General features: G+C 39.7%; 1 protein-coding gene and 1 long non-coding RNA gene across 10 annotated transcripts in view; one reads left to right on the forward strand and one right to left on the reverse strand.

The window, feature by feature from the left end:
- COG6 (component of oligomeric golgi complex 6) overlaps positions 1-768 on the reverse strand; it is an 85,167-nt gene extending 84,399 nt beyond the window's left edge. The window contains exon 1 of one of the 6 annotated variants that reach the window (XM_026493182.4): positions 487-768. In XM_026493182.4, coding sequence (XP_026348967.1) covers positions 487-639 — 153 coding nt within the window. In that variant the 5' untranslated portion in view covers positions 640-768. The remainder of the gene's footprint in view (positions 1-486) is intronic. The other 5 variants (XM_026493183.4, XM_026493184.4, XM_044381784.3 and 2 more) reach the window with 5 other exon arrangements.
- On the forward strand, positions 758-17,610 carry LOC113251278 (uncharacterized). 4 transcript variants are annotated; one of them, XR_008958154.1, is made up of 7 exons: positions 758-827; positions 2,037-2,151; positions 3,283-3,320; positions 3,890-4,094; positions 5,223-5,306; positions 13,123-13,252; positions 15,826-17,197. It is a non-coding gene; the product is annotated as an uncharacterized LOC113251278 (long non-coding RNA). The 4 variants fall into 4 exon arrangements; XR_008958155.1 differs by lacking the exon at positions 13,123-13,252 and having other exon boundaries at positions 15,826-17,610; XR_008958153.1 differs by lacking the exons at positions 13,123-13,252; positions 15,826-17,197 and adding an exon at positions 1,088-1,259 and having other exon boundaries at positions 760-827; positions 5,223-8,401.
- The last annotated feature ends 1,012 nt before the right edge of the window (positions 17,611-18,622 follow it).

An 18,622-nucleotide genomic window follows, 5' to 3' on the forward strand; every position in this document is an offset into this window, starting at 1 on the left:
TCTGAGCCCTGAGCAAGCAGTAGTTCTCTCGCGCTGCAAGTTATTTCAGTCGTTCTCACCCGTCAGTGGAAATGCTCAATTATGCCTACCCCGATTCTCCAGTTCCTCCTAACCCCGATTCACGTTGCCTAGTCTTGTAATTTACTCTTGCATGGGTTTCTAATCCTGCCCTGGGCTCTCCTCTCTCCCAGTTCGGACCCCCCCGAACACCTCCCGGGTACGGAGACTCCACCGTTTGCCTCCCAGACCCAGAGCCTTCCAGGAACAGGTTTTTCAAATAGGGGGTGACATCCCAGACACCTCTTCGCTTTTCCAGGGGCTCCTCGGCCTCCCCTTCTTACCGTCCCAGGTCGGATCCCGCGGGTCTCCGGTCCCCTCCACGGAGGGACGGAGGGATGAGGGAGTGGGTGCCAAACAGACACCGCCCCCGGCCAGGCTCAGCTCCGCGGGCGACACGGGACCCCTGGCCCTGCCAGCCCCGGTTACCTTGTCGTTGTCCAGCCGCGTCTCCAGGATCTTATTCAGCTTCCGCGAGAGCGGGTTGCTGGTCTGCGCGGGGACCCGGCCTGCCCCATTGCTGAGGCCATTGGCAGCCTCGGACGCGGGTACTGCCACTACTTCCCCGCCGCCCTCGGCCATAGTGTCGCAGGCCCCACCCCCAGCTCCGTGGCGGCCACCTCAGCCTTAGGCTGGGAACCACCCCAGCTGCGCCAGTACTGCGCATGTGCGCGGTGTGCCGCGCATGCGTCCCGGGTCCCAGAAGGCTCTGCCAGCACCGCCCAGCTCAGCCAGGTTGCTGGAAGGGCGGGGCGTTAGAGAAGTTAAGGGTAAGTGGGCGGATCATTAGGGCGGGAAGGGGAGGCTGGTGGGAGATTTCACAAAGGGGTCTGAAATTTAAATTATATTTAAAGTTTGGGGATTAAGATTTATGGGATTGAAAGGATTTCGGAATCCTGAATCTATGAAAGTCTAAGCTAGGCATTGGTAACATACACTGACTCTTGTGCCTGGCATATAAATTCAGTAAAAGTTAACTCTGCAGTAATTAAATTCACCTTACCTGCATTCTCTCTCTCTCTTTTTAAAGTATTTATTGAAGCATATTACGTATTCATATTCAGGTAGGTATTGTGGGGGGGTCTACATAATATGTCTGAAACAAAGGAGGTGAATGTTACAAGATGGTGATGAGCGCTCTGAAGGTACTGAAATGCAGCGAAAGAGAATGGTGGAGGGAGGGTCCTACTTCACCCAGGAAGGTAAGGAGTTGACATTTAAGCTGAGATTTGAAGGAAAATCTGAAACATAGGGTGAAATCATTCCCAGGTAGGAGAATGTGTAAATGCAAAGGTCCAAAGACAAGAAGGAACTTGGGTGTTCCACGAATTGGGCAAAGCCAGTGTAACCCATGAGGAAGTGAGTAATAAGATGAAAAATAAATTCTCAGGAGGGTCTAGTTAACAAATATCATTATTTTTAAAATTTCTTTTCTCACTTTTTAAAATTTGGATCAGAGTAAAATCTCTGAACTTCTCGTTTAGTATTTTTCCGAAACACTAACCATTTAGCTTTTGTCCTTAATTTGCCTTATGCTGTATGTGTATGTATAGATATACACATATACACATATACACATATATGTATATATGTAACAAAATCACATATCCCAATTCTGGCAAGTGAAGAAGAAATGGCTCAATTAGCAAAAAGAAATGACCCTAAAGGCCCTATGAATTCAATTCAATAAATACATAGGACCTAGATGAAGAAAATTTTAAAGTGCTACTGAGGGAAAATAAAGAAGAGGGAGGGAGCTAGAGAAAGAGAAACTGGAAACAATCAGTGTCCATCAGTACAAATAAATTATGGTCCATTCACTCAATACTGTACTATGCAACTTATCTGCTGTGAAGGAGATCTAAATGCTGATGTGGAAAGAATTCCAAAATATAACATGTGAAAAAAGCAAAGTGCATTATAGTGCATATGATCCCTTGTAGATGCATGTAAATTTAAACTTTTCTGGTTTTTTTCAGGACAGCGTTCCTGTGAAAGGGAGGCTTTCACTTTTTATTTTGTACCTTTCCAAATGGATTGAAAGTTTCTAATCTTACCCATGAGCTACTGAATATATTAACAGAGATTATTAAGGTAGGGTAATTATGGCCTACTTTTCTATGCTCACTTGTACCTCTCTGAATTTGCAATTGTAAAAAAAAGAAACAAAATCATCTGAAAATTAGAATAATATGTGGTAGTATGAGGATGGAAATTACTGTACAATTTAAACATTTAAAGCCATTTGTATGTTTTTTAATGTTTACTTCATTATCATATGTTCTATAAGGCTAACTATAAATTATAAGTTCAGTGCTTAAAATCAATATTTTTCAAAAGTTAAAGTAAATATTCAGGTAAGCCTCATCACAAACCTATGTTATAAATGTATGTATATAAGATCAAACATAAACATTTTCTTTTCATGAAAATGTGAAAGATAATTTCATATATTGAGCTCTTTAATATACTAGAGCCCTGAAAGAATGGAAAGACAGGCTCTGGTTTAAATATTTTAATTTCATGGGAAAATAAATACATGCCTGTCGAAGAGTGAGGCATTCTCACACACCTACAGAGGAACCATGCTGTAGAGTAAAACGTGGAGATACTTCCCTTCCAAGTAATGGCTGAAAGGAGGGCCTCCCCAAAATCCCCCTCTTCTCCTTTGGATGGTTATTTAAGCTTTCTTGCTCTTTGGCTTCCAAAATAAGTGGAAGTCATATAATAGTAGTCGCTGTGGCTTCATCGAAATATAACATGGCATTTAGGAAGCCACGTCTGGTGAGTCATAGAATTTTTAGCCCTCTATACTTTTTGATGTATTAATAGCGATAGCCTCTATTACTTAGCATTCAAATTTATTGATAATCAGGCTCAATGCTAGATCTTTATAATATGCTGTTCTTCTCTTGATAACTGCCCTGCAGCATAAGGATGATTACCATGTTATCATGTAACTAGTACTCTGTTATTGATGAGTAATCCAAGACTAAGGATATATGGCTAACCTTAGATCACATAGCTAGTTCTAGCTAAACTGGCAGTTAGTTATCAAATTCTATTACGGCTTCTCAGTTTGGGTTTTGAGTTGTGTACATTTCCCGTTTGGAATGTAGGCAAAAACTTGTGTAGCTAAACGTTCAAATGTGTTCTATGCTGGTATTGACTTGACACTGTTCTTAATGTCTTCATACTGACATCAGCATTATTTTTCTAAAACAGATTTGGTCCTATCACTTTTTGCTTTAAAACCCATACTGGTAAGTACTGAAGAAAAGAACTGTTTAGTATGGTACATACAAGCCTTCATAATCAGATCTTACATTATCACTCTAGTCTTATTTCTAGCCATTTGCCTGTGATTGCAACACTCCAGCCACCTGTGTTTTCTGGGCAACAAACACATCACAAACCATACCTTGGCTCATACAACCCACTCTTCCGGGAGTGTCTGCTCCTGTGAAACTAGTGAAATCCTATTTGTCCTTCCAGCTCCACTCAAATAAATTTTTCTGTTGTACCTTCACAAAGCTCCCCACTTCTCCTTGGGCAGAATTATTTCATTCCTCAAGCAGACTCCGTAGAACTTAATATACAACACCTATTATAACTTTATAAGACTATTCTTAAAACTGATTTATGTATGTGTTGTTCTCCCCCTAGACTCTTAGTACCTGGATAATGGGGACTACGTCACTTGTTTTTGCCTTGCTAGTTTCTGCCACGAGGCTTTGCACTTACTGGCTGGCTTACAAAGGCTTCCTGAATGAAAGTATTGAAATGAAGTTTAATGGCTTTAAAAGTTAGAGCTCTTAATTGCAATTAATAGGAGCTGACTATGGATGACATAAAGAGGAATTTATTTAACAAAAGGATATTGGAGAAGTCTCAGAATCGATAGGAAGGATGAAGAACCACGCTCGGAAAGGAGGCAGAAACAAAAGGAGATGGGCCACATGTCACGATTACCAAAACCACTCCACACAGAAGCTCATCATGGACCCTGTCGTCATTGCTGCCGAAGGCTGGGATCCGTAAGTCACTGCACCCCCACTCCTGACCCCACACGTAGGGTGCCTCCACGGCACAACTGCCATTGCCGTCTCTGGAGATCATGTTGCTTAAAACTTTGCCGTTCCTGAAGAATTCTCCCCTGTCTCTGCTTTTTGTGCCACTTTCTCTTGTTTCAAAGTCTAGGACAGGTGCTTCTCATTGGCAGAGCTTAGGTAACAGATTTGTGCCCATTGTCAGGGGAGCTGAGAAAGCGGACCACTACTGAAAAATAGAAAGAATATTAATAGACTGTATAACCCCCACTCCCACACATACACACCTATGTATATAGCAAATGTCCACCCAGTTTATCCCTTCAGGTGGATAATATTAACATGCACTTTTCTTCTCATACTTACCCTTAAAAAATATTTTTGTCTAATTTAATGCAATTTATTTACCACATAACCAAAACCTCACTTACTTTATCCCCTAAGGAAAACCTAAAATTGAATCTTTTTCTATTTAGCTCAAAGTCAAATTTCTCTCTGGCTTTGTTATCGTCTTTCCCCAATATCATGTAACTTATGGATTAAACTATAAAGTAACCATCAAAAACCCATCCTTTAAAAAATGTTGTTCAACGAAGAAAAGACGTAAGAGAAAACAGGGTTAAATGTCAGTTTTTACTTCTGCAACTGTCACAAAGCTGTTGCTGGAATATATGATTTCTATTCTTTCCATGATCCTTTCTGTTCGGCCAATATATCCCCTGACCAAAGTTCTTTATCCATTGAGGTGACCCAAAGGGCCATACTGAAAGAAGCAGGGCACCAGATGGATCTGGCTGTATTAAGTGACCGTACTTTCCTTGTAATTTTGCCCCAGGACATGGAAGTCCTAGGAAGTACTCAGGAAATCTTTAGATTCTGTCCTTACTTCTTTCTAGCTGTACCATATAGCAAAACCCAACTTCCCTGTATGGTCAGGATCGGCTACTCTGCACAACCATATGGTTGTTCACCCGGCGCCCCTAGGAGTCTCACCATCCAGTTCAGCTGGGACAACTCTTACTACCCCCGATATGTGTAAGTTCTCTTGGGCCCCGACACTTTGAATCACAAGATTTAAGCTCTACAATAATGTGCATCTATTCTCATTACGTTCAGGAGACAACAGACGTTCAGCAACACAGAATTCCAGAATCAGCACCAGCAGCAGTGCCAGACTTGGAGTCAAAGAACAACATTTTTGTGAGTGGGTAATAAATATAGCAGGAGATGCTGTTCCTACCTACCTCCTTTATCCTTACATCATATATTCTGGCTACGGGAGAAACAGGACAAATACTGAACTCCAATTTACAGGATAGCAGGTACCCTAAACTTATGAGACATTGTCTTCTGGCTGTTGTGGTAATAAATCACGAATAGCTTCCATCACTATTTTGTAGTTGCTTCTTCCTAATGGAATGTATCATAAGACTAATGAATTTCATAGACATTACATTATTTCTTTCACTATAAAGCAATTTCCTAGGTAAGAAGCAACGTTGCATGTGAAATTATGGTGGTAAATAAGGCATTCAGTAAGTGAATGGATGGTAGAAAAAGGAGGCAAATTCCAGTTCAGTAGAACAAAATATTTCTTCCTACATGAGGGAGGCAATCTAATTATTCAAAGGCTGCTAGTCCTTCTGGGATATGTTCATAAACTAGACATTCAGATTTGGCTGCAGCTGGCAAATTTGGGCACTCAACAAAAGTGGTGGGCAGGTAAAAGGAAATTCACATTGTTGCAACTGCCACCATCACCATTTTACTTTGTTCATGGGCCCAAGTGAACAAACTTGTTGGTGGTTAGGAAGAAGGATGTCTGACATCCATAGAGCTGGTCATTTTGTTCATCTGATTATTAAGAACTTCCATTGCAGTGGAGGCCACATGGTCCTCCAAACCCTTGCCGTTAGCAGGCGTATTATTCCAGAGTGCCCACAGGTGATCATTTGCTTAACTTTTTTAGTCATTGCATGTCATAGGCTGCCCAAGTCCCATCCCTTAATATTAGCCAGTTTTATTGTTTCAGCACCAATTAGACCAGATAGAAAATACTAGATTTCCCCCTCTTTTTCTGAAGGATTAGTTTCTATCGGACAAATCAAAGAATCCTTGAAAAAACTGGAGACTCAAGCTCAGAAAATAGGCAGAAATGGAGGGAAGCCATGTATCCAAACCCATGGTTGAAATTATTCCAAGATCAATTTGTTGAAGATGTCACCAGCCCCCAAGCTGAACCCAAGATTCTTTGGTTGATTCTATACATTGTGCCTACCACTGGCCATATTGGCACTGCTGCCATTGGAAACAGCTGTGCCACAGACACCACCTCTGGGGAAAGTTCTCCATGGCATCAGTTCCTTTGTGTCATTCGATTGTGTTTCTATGTTTGTGTGTCTGATTAGTTGAACCCAAAGCATATGCCCATGTTCTGGTTTCTAGAAAAGCTGAGAAATCGAGTATGAGAGTTTTAGCTTTCATTTTTAGTTTAATCAGTTGCCCTGTGGAAGTCCTCCTACTCCTAGCATGTTCTGTCTTTGCTGCATATTTCTCCCAGGGACTTTGCAGTAATGATCACACATTTCCTACGCATCTTTAATAAGAACTTCCTAGCCCTTTCTTCATACCTCTTATTATTTTTTTAAGATTTTATTTATTTATTTGAGACAGAGAGAGAGAACACAAGAATGGTGAGTGTGGGGGCAGAGGGAGAGAGAGAAGCAGACTCCCTGCTGAGCAGGGAGCCCAAGGCAGGGCTCCATCCCAGGACCCTGAGATCATGACCTGAGCTGAAGGCAGATGCTTAACTGACTGAGCCACCCAGGTGCCCCATTCATTTTTATTATTTGCCTTTACTGCTCAGTCCTCAATTTTTTAGGCATTGAGGCTTCTCACATTGAAATATGTCATGATATCTCTGTTCTCTTTGGTACTCCATGAATTTTGAAACCTGCCTCAAGTTTCTCATTTTCTTTTTTATTCAGGCATATGTCCTGCAGTGGTTCTCATCCTTCAGTTTGTCCTTAAAATTCTCTGGAACCTTAGCAGTCATGGGTGTAATGATCTCACACCTTTTTAGCAAAAAAATGATTTCAAATCTTCAAATGAAATTGTCAGGACACATAACAGTGTGGCTGATCTGACTGAAGCATGGGTCAGGCCTCCTGCCCTTTCTCCACTAAGTACAGCCCCTTCTTCATCTGTGCGGCCTCCTCTAGGCTGCCTGTAGCCCTTGGAGTTTGGGGTTGCAAAGTAACTGACATGGTAACTTATTGGAAGGATGTGAATGCTGAAAGGACTGCAGGGAAGGCTGAAGACTCACCTGGGAACCAGCAGTAATAGATCTCAGTGGTTAGAACCACTTGGTGTTTAGGACACTCCTGCTAGTTCTGTGTGTGTGTGTGTGTGTGTGTGTGTGTGTGTGTGTGTGTGTTTTCTTTTTTGTTTTGTTTTGTTTTTAGTTTTGCCTTCACTCAACATTAAAAGTCCTGAAGCAAGTCCACTTTGGCCACATGCCCATCCACCGGTCAGGACATCATGATTTACCATCCCAACCCAATAGCACACAACACCAGAAAGGTAATTCTGGCCAACCTAACAGCTATAAATTTGTGGTCTGGATGACAGATAGGGAAGCAATCTATATAAGAAAGGTGCAAAATCAACTAGGTAGTAAAGATATTAGTTATAACGACAGCACAGGGCAGAGGTGGGGACTGTCCTGAAGATTTCATTAACTTTGAGCTGACAGCAGAGGTTAATTACAACTGGGTGGGGTAAGAGATATAATTAGGCAATTATATTTAGGAAGGAGCTATAGTAAGAGTTGTGTCAGAAATTATAGTAAAAATAAAATGGCTAAGAATAGCCAGATGAAACCATTCATGAGAAAATGCAAGGATTTGAAAGCCTCCCCTTTATATAAACACGTTTGGTATATTAACAGGCAGCTCCCGTCGTTATTCTGGAAATTACCACTAGGTTCCAGGTCCCTGCCCAGGATCTCTGATCATCACCTGAAATTTTTTGAGTAAACGGATGATAAAAGACTTAGTAACTCCAGGAAGATGTAAAAATAACCAGAAAAAAAGAATGATAAAAATCAAACCCTTGGAATCAGTATATCTATGCCAAATTTAGAAGGTTAAGGGCAAATCTAGGTGACCACAGCAGCAGAAAATAAATGAAAAAGAAAATGGGAAATTTGAGCAGTATATAATCTTCTGAAAAATGTGTGTTGTCTTCTTTTTAAATCCGATATATTAAATTTGGGATATTAAACTTATAATTTTAATTCAAAGTATCCTTTATGATTTTAAGTTTAATAGGTACATTATTTGATAAATTTTTTAACAGTATTTATAAGTTTAAATAAATCTGAATCATCAAATCTTTATGAGGTTTATAAGTATCATTTAAGTACTTAAGAAAATTTTGTGTTAGATTTGTAACTCCACTTACCTGTTTAAAGTACTTTAGAAAACCAGATATATTAAATATTTTAAGTTGAAAAGTTTCAGATAATTAAAACAATCACATTTACAAAGACCTCAAATTATTTAGGAAAACATACAGTTTGCATGACTTTCCTGTGACATGTTTAACATAATATATAACTTAAATTTATAAGCTGTACTTAAATGCTTGGGGAAATTTAATATCTGACATTCAGAAACTAATTGAGTATTAATTAACAATCACTAGATTTGTAAGTGGATTTACTTATAAATATAAATTATATCTACGACGTATATTGAAAATTCTGTTATGTTGACGATTGGTGAAAATGAATGCGGATGTAAGGATTTCTTTCTGCGTGCAAAAGCTACCCATATGCATTTAAGAAAAAAAAACAAAACCAAAAAAAAACCCCACCTCAATTATCAAAAGATAATTCTCCAAAACAATTGATGTATCGTTACCAGAGGAAGGTAGAATGGCGCTTGATGGCCCCCAAGTTACAGAAGTCCCCCACGCCGCCCCTGATGCAGAAATGCAAGACCCTTAGACCTCCGTGGAGCCCATTCGAAAACCTCTAGTGAAATGTCACGTGCTCTGGTCTTGGCGTCAGAAAACTCGGTTTTAGTCTCACCTTTCCACAGTATGACATTGGACGACTCCCCTTTTGCCTGCAAGTCTTAGTCTCACCTGCAAACTACTGCAGCCCCACTGACTTACTGAGTAAGGAGGATCTGATGAAATAAAACGTGTGCGGGGTGTAATATATAATCTGTAAAGTGACACATACTTGCCACATTTATTCTGATCTATCGGACACCACCATCAGTAGAACAAAACAATCATCTTTCATTTTTGCCCATCTCATGCAACGGTTTCACATTTTCAGGCAAAGCATCACATCCTCTTTCAGCTTCAAGTTTCATCTGGCACACGCATAAATACACACTTTAATAGTAAGGTGTGAGCAGGGGCGCTGGGGTGGCTCAGTCAGTTAAACGTCTGCCTTCGGCTCAGGTCATGATCCCAGTGTCAGGCTCTCTGCTCCGCAAGGAGTCTGCTTCTCCCTCTCCCCCCTGCTCATGCTCTGTCTCTCTCGCTATTTCTCTCTGTCTCTCTCTCAAATAAATAAATAAAATCTTTAAAAAGAAATAGTAAGCTGTAAGCATCCATGTACTTCCTGGAGCGCTGGTTGTGGCCTCTTTCCCTATATAGATGCATGTATTTTCCAGAAGCAAGCTTCTAATTACGTGTGTCTATCCCTGTGGTCCTCATCTGCAGGGGTGCCAGCTAGCCTCCCTCATTTAACACTGACCACATTTAATTAGTGGGTAGTAATGTATCCAATTTAAATAGCCACAGTTAAAACTTCCATTGTTCAACTTCTATGCCGCAGCTGTAGCATATAAACTATTTTGTTTCCCTTCATTTGATTTGGCCTCCTCTGTTGCCATTCTGCATAGACCTGACAGCCTTCCTCTTTTCATTGATTGTTATTGATTTTCTCTTCAGGATATATGAGCCCATGACCTCTGAGCAGAATTAAGCAGTCCACCTGTCACAGGGAATCTGATTTCTGTTGAACTCCTTCTGCTTGAGCTTCCCACTGACCTGCGCCATGCCTTGGCCGCTCTGTCCCCTCTGCCCAGAACACATTCCTTTCTTCCCTTGGCTACCAGCATGTAGTCATGCTTTTACTCTTCTCCGGAGCCTCATCTTCCAGAAATGTTCCCAGCCAGGCCAGGTGGCCCTCCATGTGCTTGCAAATCCCCTTACAGATGGTTCTGTAATTGCACATCTCCCATTATACATCATTATCGATACATTTTTATTATTCTCACTAATCTGTGATCTCCCTGAGGCTAGAAACAATCTCATTTATCTTTGAATACTTGGCACTTGATGCAGTTTCTGAAATGTAGTGGGAGTTGATTAAACATTTTTGGAGCCAATTAAAAATTAATATGAATTAATGGGTAGACTGATTTATTTGAATAAACTGTGACCCAAATTGAAGAAAAATCTATTCTCTTCTAAACCAAACTGAAGACATTGCATTTCTGTTTTTGGCTGAAGGTCCTCACCTTGCATTCAGTCATCTGGAGGAGAAGCTCACAGTTACCTTTGGTTTGCCTCTGTGACTCCCCTCACTTTCTCTAGTAACAAATCACTTATTGGAATCCTGCAGATCTTACCTCCACGGTATCTATGGCATCTAGCTTCTCCTTTCAATTTCCACTGCTTTCTCCTTTATTCAAGCCCTGACTTATCTCACCAATTTATCAGTCACCTCCCTTCTTTCATTATCAAATAGTCTCTTTCTTAGCACATTGGTACCATTATTCCCCTACAGTTCTTGATATTTCTCCAGGCAGTGATTTATCACTTCGGATCAAAACCTTTAATGAATCTCTCATCCAAAATGTAGAGTGATGGTTTCTCACAATCTGAAAAACTATCACCCCCTCTCAGGTAAAATATTTTGAGAATACGCTGTCTACAGACATGCATATATTTATAAATGCATATTTAAGTTATGACTGTCCTAATATATTAGATATGTTCTTAAACAGGCATAAAAATGTAAAAAGTTGAGCTAAGAGATAATAAAAAAATATTCAAATAATTACTTTATTAATGTTTCCAAGAATGTTCTAGCTCTCTAAATGTTTATCATTAATATTCTATATGTTTATTTAGGTAGCGCATAATGTATAATTTGTGCCTGTTTTATGAGTACAGTTTATGTGTCTTTATTCATATTTATGGCATATATATGACTCATTATTTCTGAAAACTTTGGTTAATACTTTATGGTACAGTAACTGAGGTCGCTGTTCTTGTTCCAAGCTCAGTTTATTTCAATACCTACTTTAAGGCCTATCATGACAAAAAGAAAAAAAGAAGAAGTCTTAAGATTTCACAAAGGCATCATGTATCTCATACCATTCATGAGAGGGTTCATTTTAAATAAATTTGGATCTATATCCCTATTTCAAATATCACTTTTTGGAACAGTCATTTCTTGCCAGAACGGTGTTTTGTAACGTGGCCGATGAATGTCTTGCATATAGTATAAAAGGTATGTCACCCCTGCCACTTTTTCTTTATCTGTGATTACATCCTAAGTCTTGTCTCCAACCTGTGGGTTCTTGGAAGGAATCCTTTAAAACTCTGTGTCATTTTGTGAGCATGCCCTTAGTTAAAATTAGATGACGTAGTCTATAAATCCAGCTGCCTGGGCCCCCAAAGCTGCAAACTCCCTGAGAGGTAGACAGCGTGTTGCAGTGAGCAGCTCACCCAAAACTAGCAAAGAGGGAAGGGCCCCTCCTAACCTCTCAACGTTCCAGGGCACCCACTCTTCCCTCAGGTTGCCTCTCCTACTGGACATGAAATAAGACATGTGACCTTGAACTATGGTCAGTGAGAGAACCAGTTAAGAGAGTAAATTTTAGTAATGCTTTTTTTTTTTTTAGTTTTTAAGATTGAAAACTCACTGAAGTTTCGATGTCTCCTCACACCGCAGTGCATTCTCTTCCTCCCCCACAGGAGTTGACACCCCACCTTGGAGAATTCTCGTGTGGAGGATCAAATCCATACGGCTGTTTCTGGCTCCCGGGTATTCTATGGTTTGACCCCGAGCCATCTGAGAAAGAAAGCCTTCTATTTCACTCACACAGCTGCCCCATCTTTATTTTATGCTGCACTCTGGGTGGTTTACTCCTTATTTCTAAACATGCCCGATATTTTTGTCCCAACAACGCACAGGCCCTCCCCTCTGCCTCGAATGTTCTCCCCATTTGACCTCAGTGTCTCCACCTATCAGGTTCCTCCTCCATGAAACCTCTTTCCATTTGGGTATAGTTCCTTTTTAACCTCATCTAAACAAATTTCATAGAACTTGAAGATTCTCTTTGGCACATGAATTAGAAATAATTATGTGCATGTATTATTTCTTCTATGAGCAGATTATAAACACCTTAAGAAAAGACACTGCGTCTTATTAATGTTTCTGTTCCTAACAATTAGCCTACAAATTTCTTGGCACGCAGTACGCGTGCATTAAGGAGGCATTGTAATACTGTAGAACAGTGTGACGTTGGGAATCACCCAGAACTGACTCACAGAAGAATTAGCATTTTTGTGAATGTTTTGGAAACAAAATCACCTGCCATCATTTAGGGCTGCCCAATAAGAGAACGGTTATACATTCATTCTCACTGGAAGCGGTAAAGCAGGAGTCAGCTGCAATCCCTCAGGGAGATACAGAAGCAACGTCCCCATTTGGTGAAACATCAAATCGAAGTTCCTTTCAGTGGCATGACTCTATGGTTTGGAGGAGAAAGAAATACCAAATCTCTGAAGGCCATTTCCAAGGAGAATGCTGTTCTATTTTGAAGTCATCTGCTCTATCTCAATCGAGATTAACCATTTCCATTCTTATTTATTGACTAATACTTACAGAAGATACTGTATTAAAATTAGATGTGATTTCAGATTTTGATAGGTTTGGTCATGTTACATATTAAGTAGTTTTACATCTTAACCATTTCAGTAATTGATCACATACAAGCTGATTTTAGAGGACTGGCTGTGCTGTTGATAACAAGAATTATTAAATCGATGAATTCAGTGTGATATCATCCAGCCACGTTCGGGAGACAGAGACATCGAAGGAAATTTAGGTAATGGAAGTTACATCATTTTTTTGCAGGGCTGGGTTTGTCACCTTCCATACTCAGTTCTGACCATGTAGCAGTCAGAAAAAATAGTTGCAAACATGGCTGATGACTAAGACTGTAACTCACCTACCAGCATAAAAGTATAAAATACACACACATCTATGGCGCTTGAAATACTCACCCTTAGAGTCTCTTCTGAGAGATAATGTAGCAGCGCACTTTTTAACTAAAGCGGATGCTCCCCGAAGGTACCCCATAGTAATTTGTGGTATTCTCGTAGTCTAGCTTGGGAAACACAAAGGATGGGTTACTGCATTAAGAATAGTAAGAGTGAAAAATGACAAAGGACCTTGAAGCTGCTTAAAAATAGAGAAACACACATGATGTGGAGGAGGTGGAGGACGGCTCACGTTAATTCAGAGTCATTCATCATGACTACGCTATGCATGACCACCCTCAGCTCCTTATGCACCCCAGCCCTGGAAGTGCATGGTCCAGCAGCAGTCAGAACTGGCCTTTTGGAATATTCTAAATCCTGCCACCTTTGGACACCAGAGAATTCACCTATCAGTGAGTCAAATCAAAGAGTACAAACACTTCTCCACTTTATTTAACCAAACCCTTTATTTTACACTTACCTACCATGTTCACTCAATCCTCTCCCCTATTTAATTTCCCCCAGTGCAGCGGAAAGGAAAATTAAGTAACCCAGGATTCAGCAAACCATAGGGTAAGCTTTTTAAAAGTGTTGATTTTTGATCTTTGGCACAGACCCACTGCACCTCTTAGAGTGAGAAGGAGGAAGGTCCATGCTAAAAAGGAAAAAATGAACAAGGAAGGAAAGGAAAAAAGAAAAAGAGAAAGTTTCAAAAGGAAGGAAGGAGGAAAGAAAATGCTCCCTATGTAATTTTTACTACTAATCAATTTTGGGAATCTCGAATCCAGTGGTTTTTCAGGCGTGGTTCCTCCACCAGGAACTTCAGCATCATCTGGAAACTTACTAGAAATGCAAATTCTTAGACCCCACCCCACCCCCGCCCTAGACATCAGAAGCTCTGAGGTGGGGGCTCCGCAGTCTGTGTTTCAGCAAGTCCCCCAAGTGACTCTGGGACACGCACACTAAGGTCTAGGTTCTACTGCGCTGGCCTGAAGCACGTGTTTTCCAGGGAAGGCATACCCAAATAGAAAAGGCCCTGAGAGGAAACTTCGTCCCTGCCATAATTCTGCTCCCCCACTCTGGTTCTCACAGTCTTAGGGAGATAGTAAAATAAATAAATAAATAAACATATAAAAAGTTGAGTTTGTATTATGGTTATCGCATACATGCCTCCACAATTTTCCTTGTTTGTAGTAAGATGGCTACAGGTTAAAGAGCATGTGTTAGTCATCTGTTTGCCCCACTGCAAGAATCAGCGTAATGCCTACACATTCATAAATATTTGTTAATGAACAAATAAACTATTGTCTTACCGAAAGCAAGTTTTCTGTTTGGAATTTACAAACACACCCAGTTAGGGTGGCGGATCTTTAACTTCTGTTCTGTGGGCACATGCTCACCTAATGTTACAAACACGGCACGTGTATTTATAGCTTAAGTGGCATGGAAGCTAATTACACAGTCAAGAAAAGCAATTCAAATTAAGTATCCTACTAATGTGGGATCAATAGCACAATTTTCCTATCTAGAGGAAAATCAGATTCTCAGTTCAGTCCTAAATTCTTAAAACACATTCAGTAATCATGGTTAATAATGATATTGATATCAGGTAAAGATTTACCTTTAGGTAATGAGTCATCAGAAAATTTTGAATCATTCCCGGCAACCTAAAACAACTTTATGCTGGCCAGAAAATTGGAAAATTGGGACACCTGGGTGGCTCAGTCGGTTAAACATCTGCCTTCGGCTCAGGTCATGATCCCAGGGTCCTGCGATTGAGTCCCGCATCAGGCTCCCTGCTCAGTGGGGAGTCTGCTTCTCCCTCTGCCTGCCACTCCCCCTGCTTGCACACATGCTCTCTCTCTCTGACAAACAAATAAATAACCTAAAAAAAAGAAAATTGGAAAATATTTGCTAATAACTAACATACTAGAAGAAGTACATTACAGGTTATTATGAAATATGATGGATTTTGAAAATGCTAAGATCATAAAATCAAATACAGATGGTTAAGAGCAATTTTTTTTCATGATCACAGATTTATGGCCCAGTTAATCAATATTTGAATTATATGTGTGTAGCTCAGTTGTTAAACCATTTCCCTACAAACTACAAATTAATATTAATGAGAAACCCAATAGCATTCAGCAGCAGCATTCTGTCACTGTGCCAGAGTAATCATTGATTTTAATCTTAAATATTAATGCAATGCAATTTTTCGTCATCTTAAAGCAATAATTGCACAGAAACAGCAAGACCTAAGTCAGGTGAGATTCTACTGTAGAGATTTGATAGCAAAGCTGTCAGCAGTGACTGGTTAGCAAAATTTGAATTGTGCTCTCCAGCAATTGGCATACGATTATGAATGATTACATTCCTCATAATGAATAGCTGACCCCGGGGGTTATTCGGTTTGCAGTTTTCAGCCCGTCTGTTTAAAGAGCTGCCTGGTGTTGGAGATGGAGTGCTTCCTTCTGAGCAAGAAATTTGACCGTGAGACTAAGGAACAGAACCACCAAACCAGCCGGCGCTTCATACCAGGAGGGAGAAAAGCAGAGAAGAGATGGGGAGGAGTGACTCTAGGTGAAAAGCGACATTTGTGAAGTCCCAGCATCTCGGTGCGAGAGGCCTGATAAAATATGGACCGTGTATTATTGAGCTCAGCCATACGCTTGATGTCTGAAAGAGGGAAAACAGTGTGCTCTAATACTCTCAGGTTAGAGAAAACAGACTTCTCTTTCATCAAGACGAGAGGATTCCAAAGCCTGATCAGCAAATTATAGACCAAAAAGCAACCAGGTCCTGTCACCCCAGGCAGGGGCCCCAGGCCAGACCCACCTCTCTTTGGGACCTCAGACCTAGAAAACATGATCAGATGGGTGACAATATCCAAGGAGAAATCCTGTTTCTCCTGTGTAACTCAAGGCCAGCTCTTCGGAGTCCGGTTTTAAAGTTTATCTCCTTCCTATTTTTTAGGGTAAAGTATAGGCAGCATCATTATTCCTGTTATCAACAATGAAAAGCTTATAAATCCCTAGCCTCTGATAGGAAATCGATGTCAAAACAAAAATTAACTCATGAGATACATGTCTACATATTTTCCATACTTGACACAGATTTATGATGGAATTTTAAACTGAGAATATCTTTTAAACTTATTGAGTTGATGTTCCTCATCTCCATTTAACTTTCTGAAGCAATGTATATTTTTTGTAAACTCTAATGAAGTTAATATCAGCCTTTTTTTAAAAAAATGAAAACACCATAAAACGCCATGAGTTCGTTTTAATTCCATATGTCACTTAACCCCTATTTCTGAAGAAATACATGTCAATTCACAGGATAATTTTCTTAAAAAATAGAAATTAACCTCAACTGTTGAAATTATATCTTTCAAAAGGTATGAGATAATTTAAAGTATGTGTAACGAAAGAACATCTTGTTAACTACCTGTAACTCCTTATAAGCATAACATTAATGATTTAATAATGAAGCTCTTCCCCACTAGAGAGAGGAGAATAGAATACAGATATTGGAAAGAAAAATTAATGCATATTATAGAGCCTAATATTTCCATTTGTTACCAGTAGGAGGCAAATAATATACTTTGATAAAGTCTTATGTTTAATTCAAAGAAAGTACTTTTCCCCAATTCCTCATACAATATTTTAATTGTGATGAGAAATAAACGTATCCACACAATTTCTACCTTTAAAATGCTATAATAATTGTGTGTACTTCTATAATATCTTGAATTTTGGTCTACTATATGGAACTTTGATTATTCAGTGGGTGAATCGTACATTAAATGTATTTTGGGAAAAGGTAGAGTAGAAATATTAAAATTTATAATTATGGGAATATTAATGTGAACATATTTTATACATTTGTATATAAATTTTTGTTTGTGATACATAGATGGTCATATATATACATATATATACACATTACATATTTATAAATGATCATTTAAGTAAGGAGAAAAATACCAGATTGTTCGAGAAGTGGGAGAGATTGTGTGGGGAAAGGCAGAATGCATAGAAAAAAAAAAGGCTTCACTAAAAATAAACGCTAGCAAATCTTGTTATTTCTGTAAAATATGAATGTGTGGGTAGACAAATTAGAGATAAAAGTTCTAGCTATAGCTATTGATTTACAGAAAATCCCGTGACAAATTACCAAATAAAAATTAGACTTTAAAGTTGATAGAGTGTGTGTGTCATATAACGGTAAACACAAATAATGAAACAAAAAAGAGAAACCAGAGATATGTGTGTATAAATGACTATATTTGCCTGTTTAACTAGGAGAAAATAGGAAAGGGTACCTACTGTCCTATTAAAAACAGATACCTCAGGAGACTAGGAAGATGGGAAAGTTAATAGTGTTCCCTGTAAACATCTTTGTATTATTTCACTTATACAATATATATACACAGCAGTTTTTTCACCTGTAAATCTTTTGTTAAAGTACAACCGAGGAAACGGCTCAGATCTTAAGTATTCAGCTCAACCAATTATGACAAAGTGAACACAACCATGCAACCACCACACAGATGAAGAAAAAAAAAATGATCGGTATCTCAGAAGCCTTCCTCGCATCCCTGCCAGTCACTACCGCCAGGACCCCTCTCTCTTTCATCCTCCCTCTGCCTCCGTCAATTGGCTCCGTCTGCTTCTCAGTTTTATATAAATGAAACAATACGTTATATACGGTCTGTATCTGGAAGCGGTCATTTCACCTTATGTTTGTAAGATTCATTCATGTTGCTTTGTGTACCAATAGTTTATTCCTTTTCATTCAGGTAGGACTACACTGTAATTCACATAGATTCTCTCCTATTGATGGACACTTCAGTGGCTCACAATCTGGAGACAGTAGGAGTAATATGAATACTGTCACCAAAATTCTGGTACATTTTAATAGCTGCACACTCTATCCCTTTGTATGTACCCAGGTTCTGTTGGCAGTGAGCAACCTTGAGGGACGAGGTAATGTTCCGGGCAAAAATCAGTCTTGCTTAAGGTTTGCTATGTAACAGCAGGTTCCCCAAGTTCAGTGTTGCTCTCTGTGTCGCCCTCCACTGTGCAGGTGCCATCTGGACTCTCTGTGTTGCCCCCTCGGGACTTTGGGGGAAAGGGGAGCAGACACAAATGATCTTCATGCAGCTTCCCGTGCCATGAGGAATAAACTCCTTTGTCACTGACCCAGAGATC

The sequence above is a fragment of the Ursus arctos genome, unplaced genomic scaffold (genome assembly GCF_023065955.2).
Source record: "Ursus arctos isolate Adak ecotype North America unplaced genomic scaffold, UrsArc2.0 scaffold_10, whole genome shotgun sequence".
In the NCBI taxonomy this organism is placed as follows: domain Eukaryota; kingdom Metazoa; phylum Chordata; class Mammalia; order Carnivora; family Ursidae; genus Ursus; species Ursus arctos.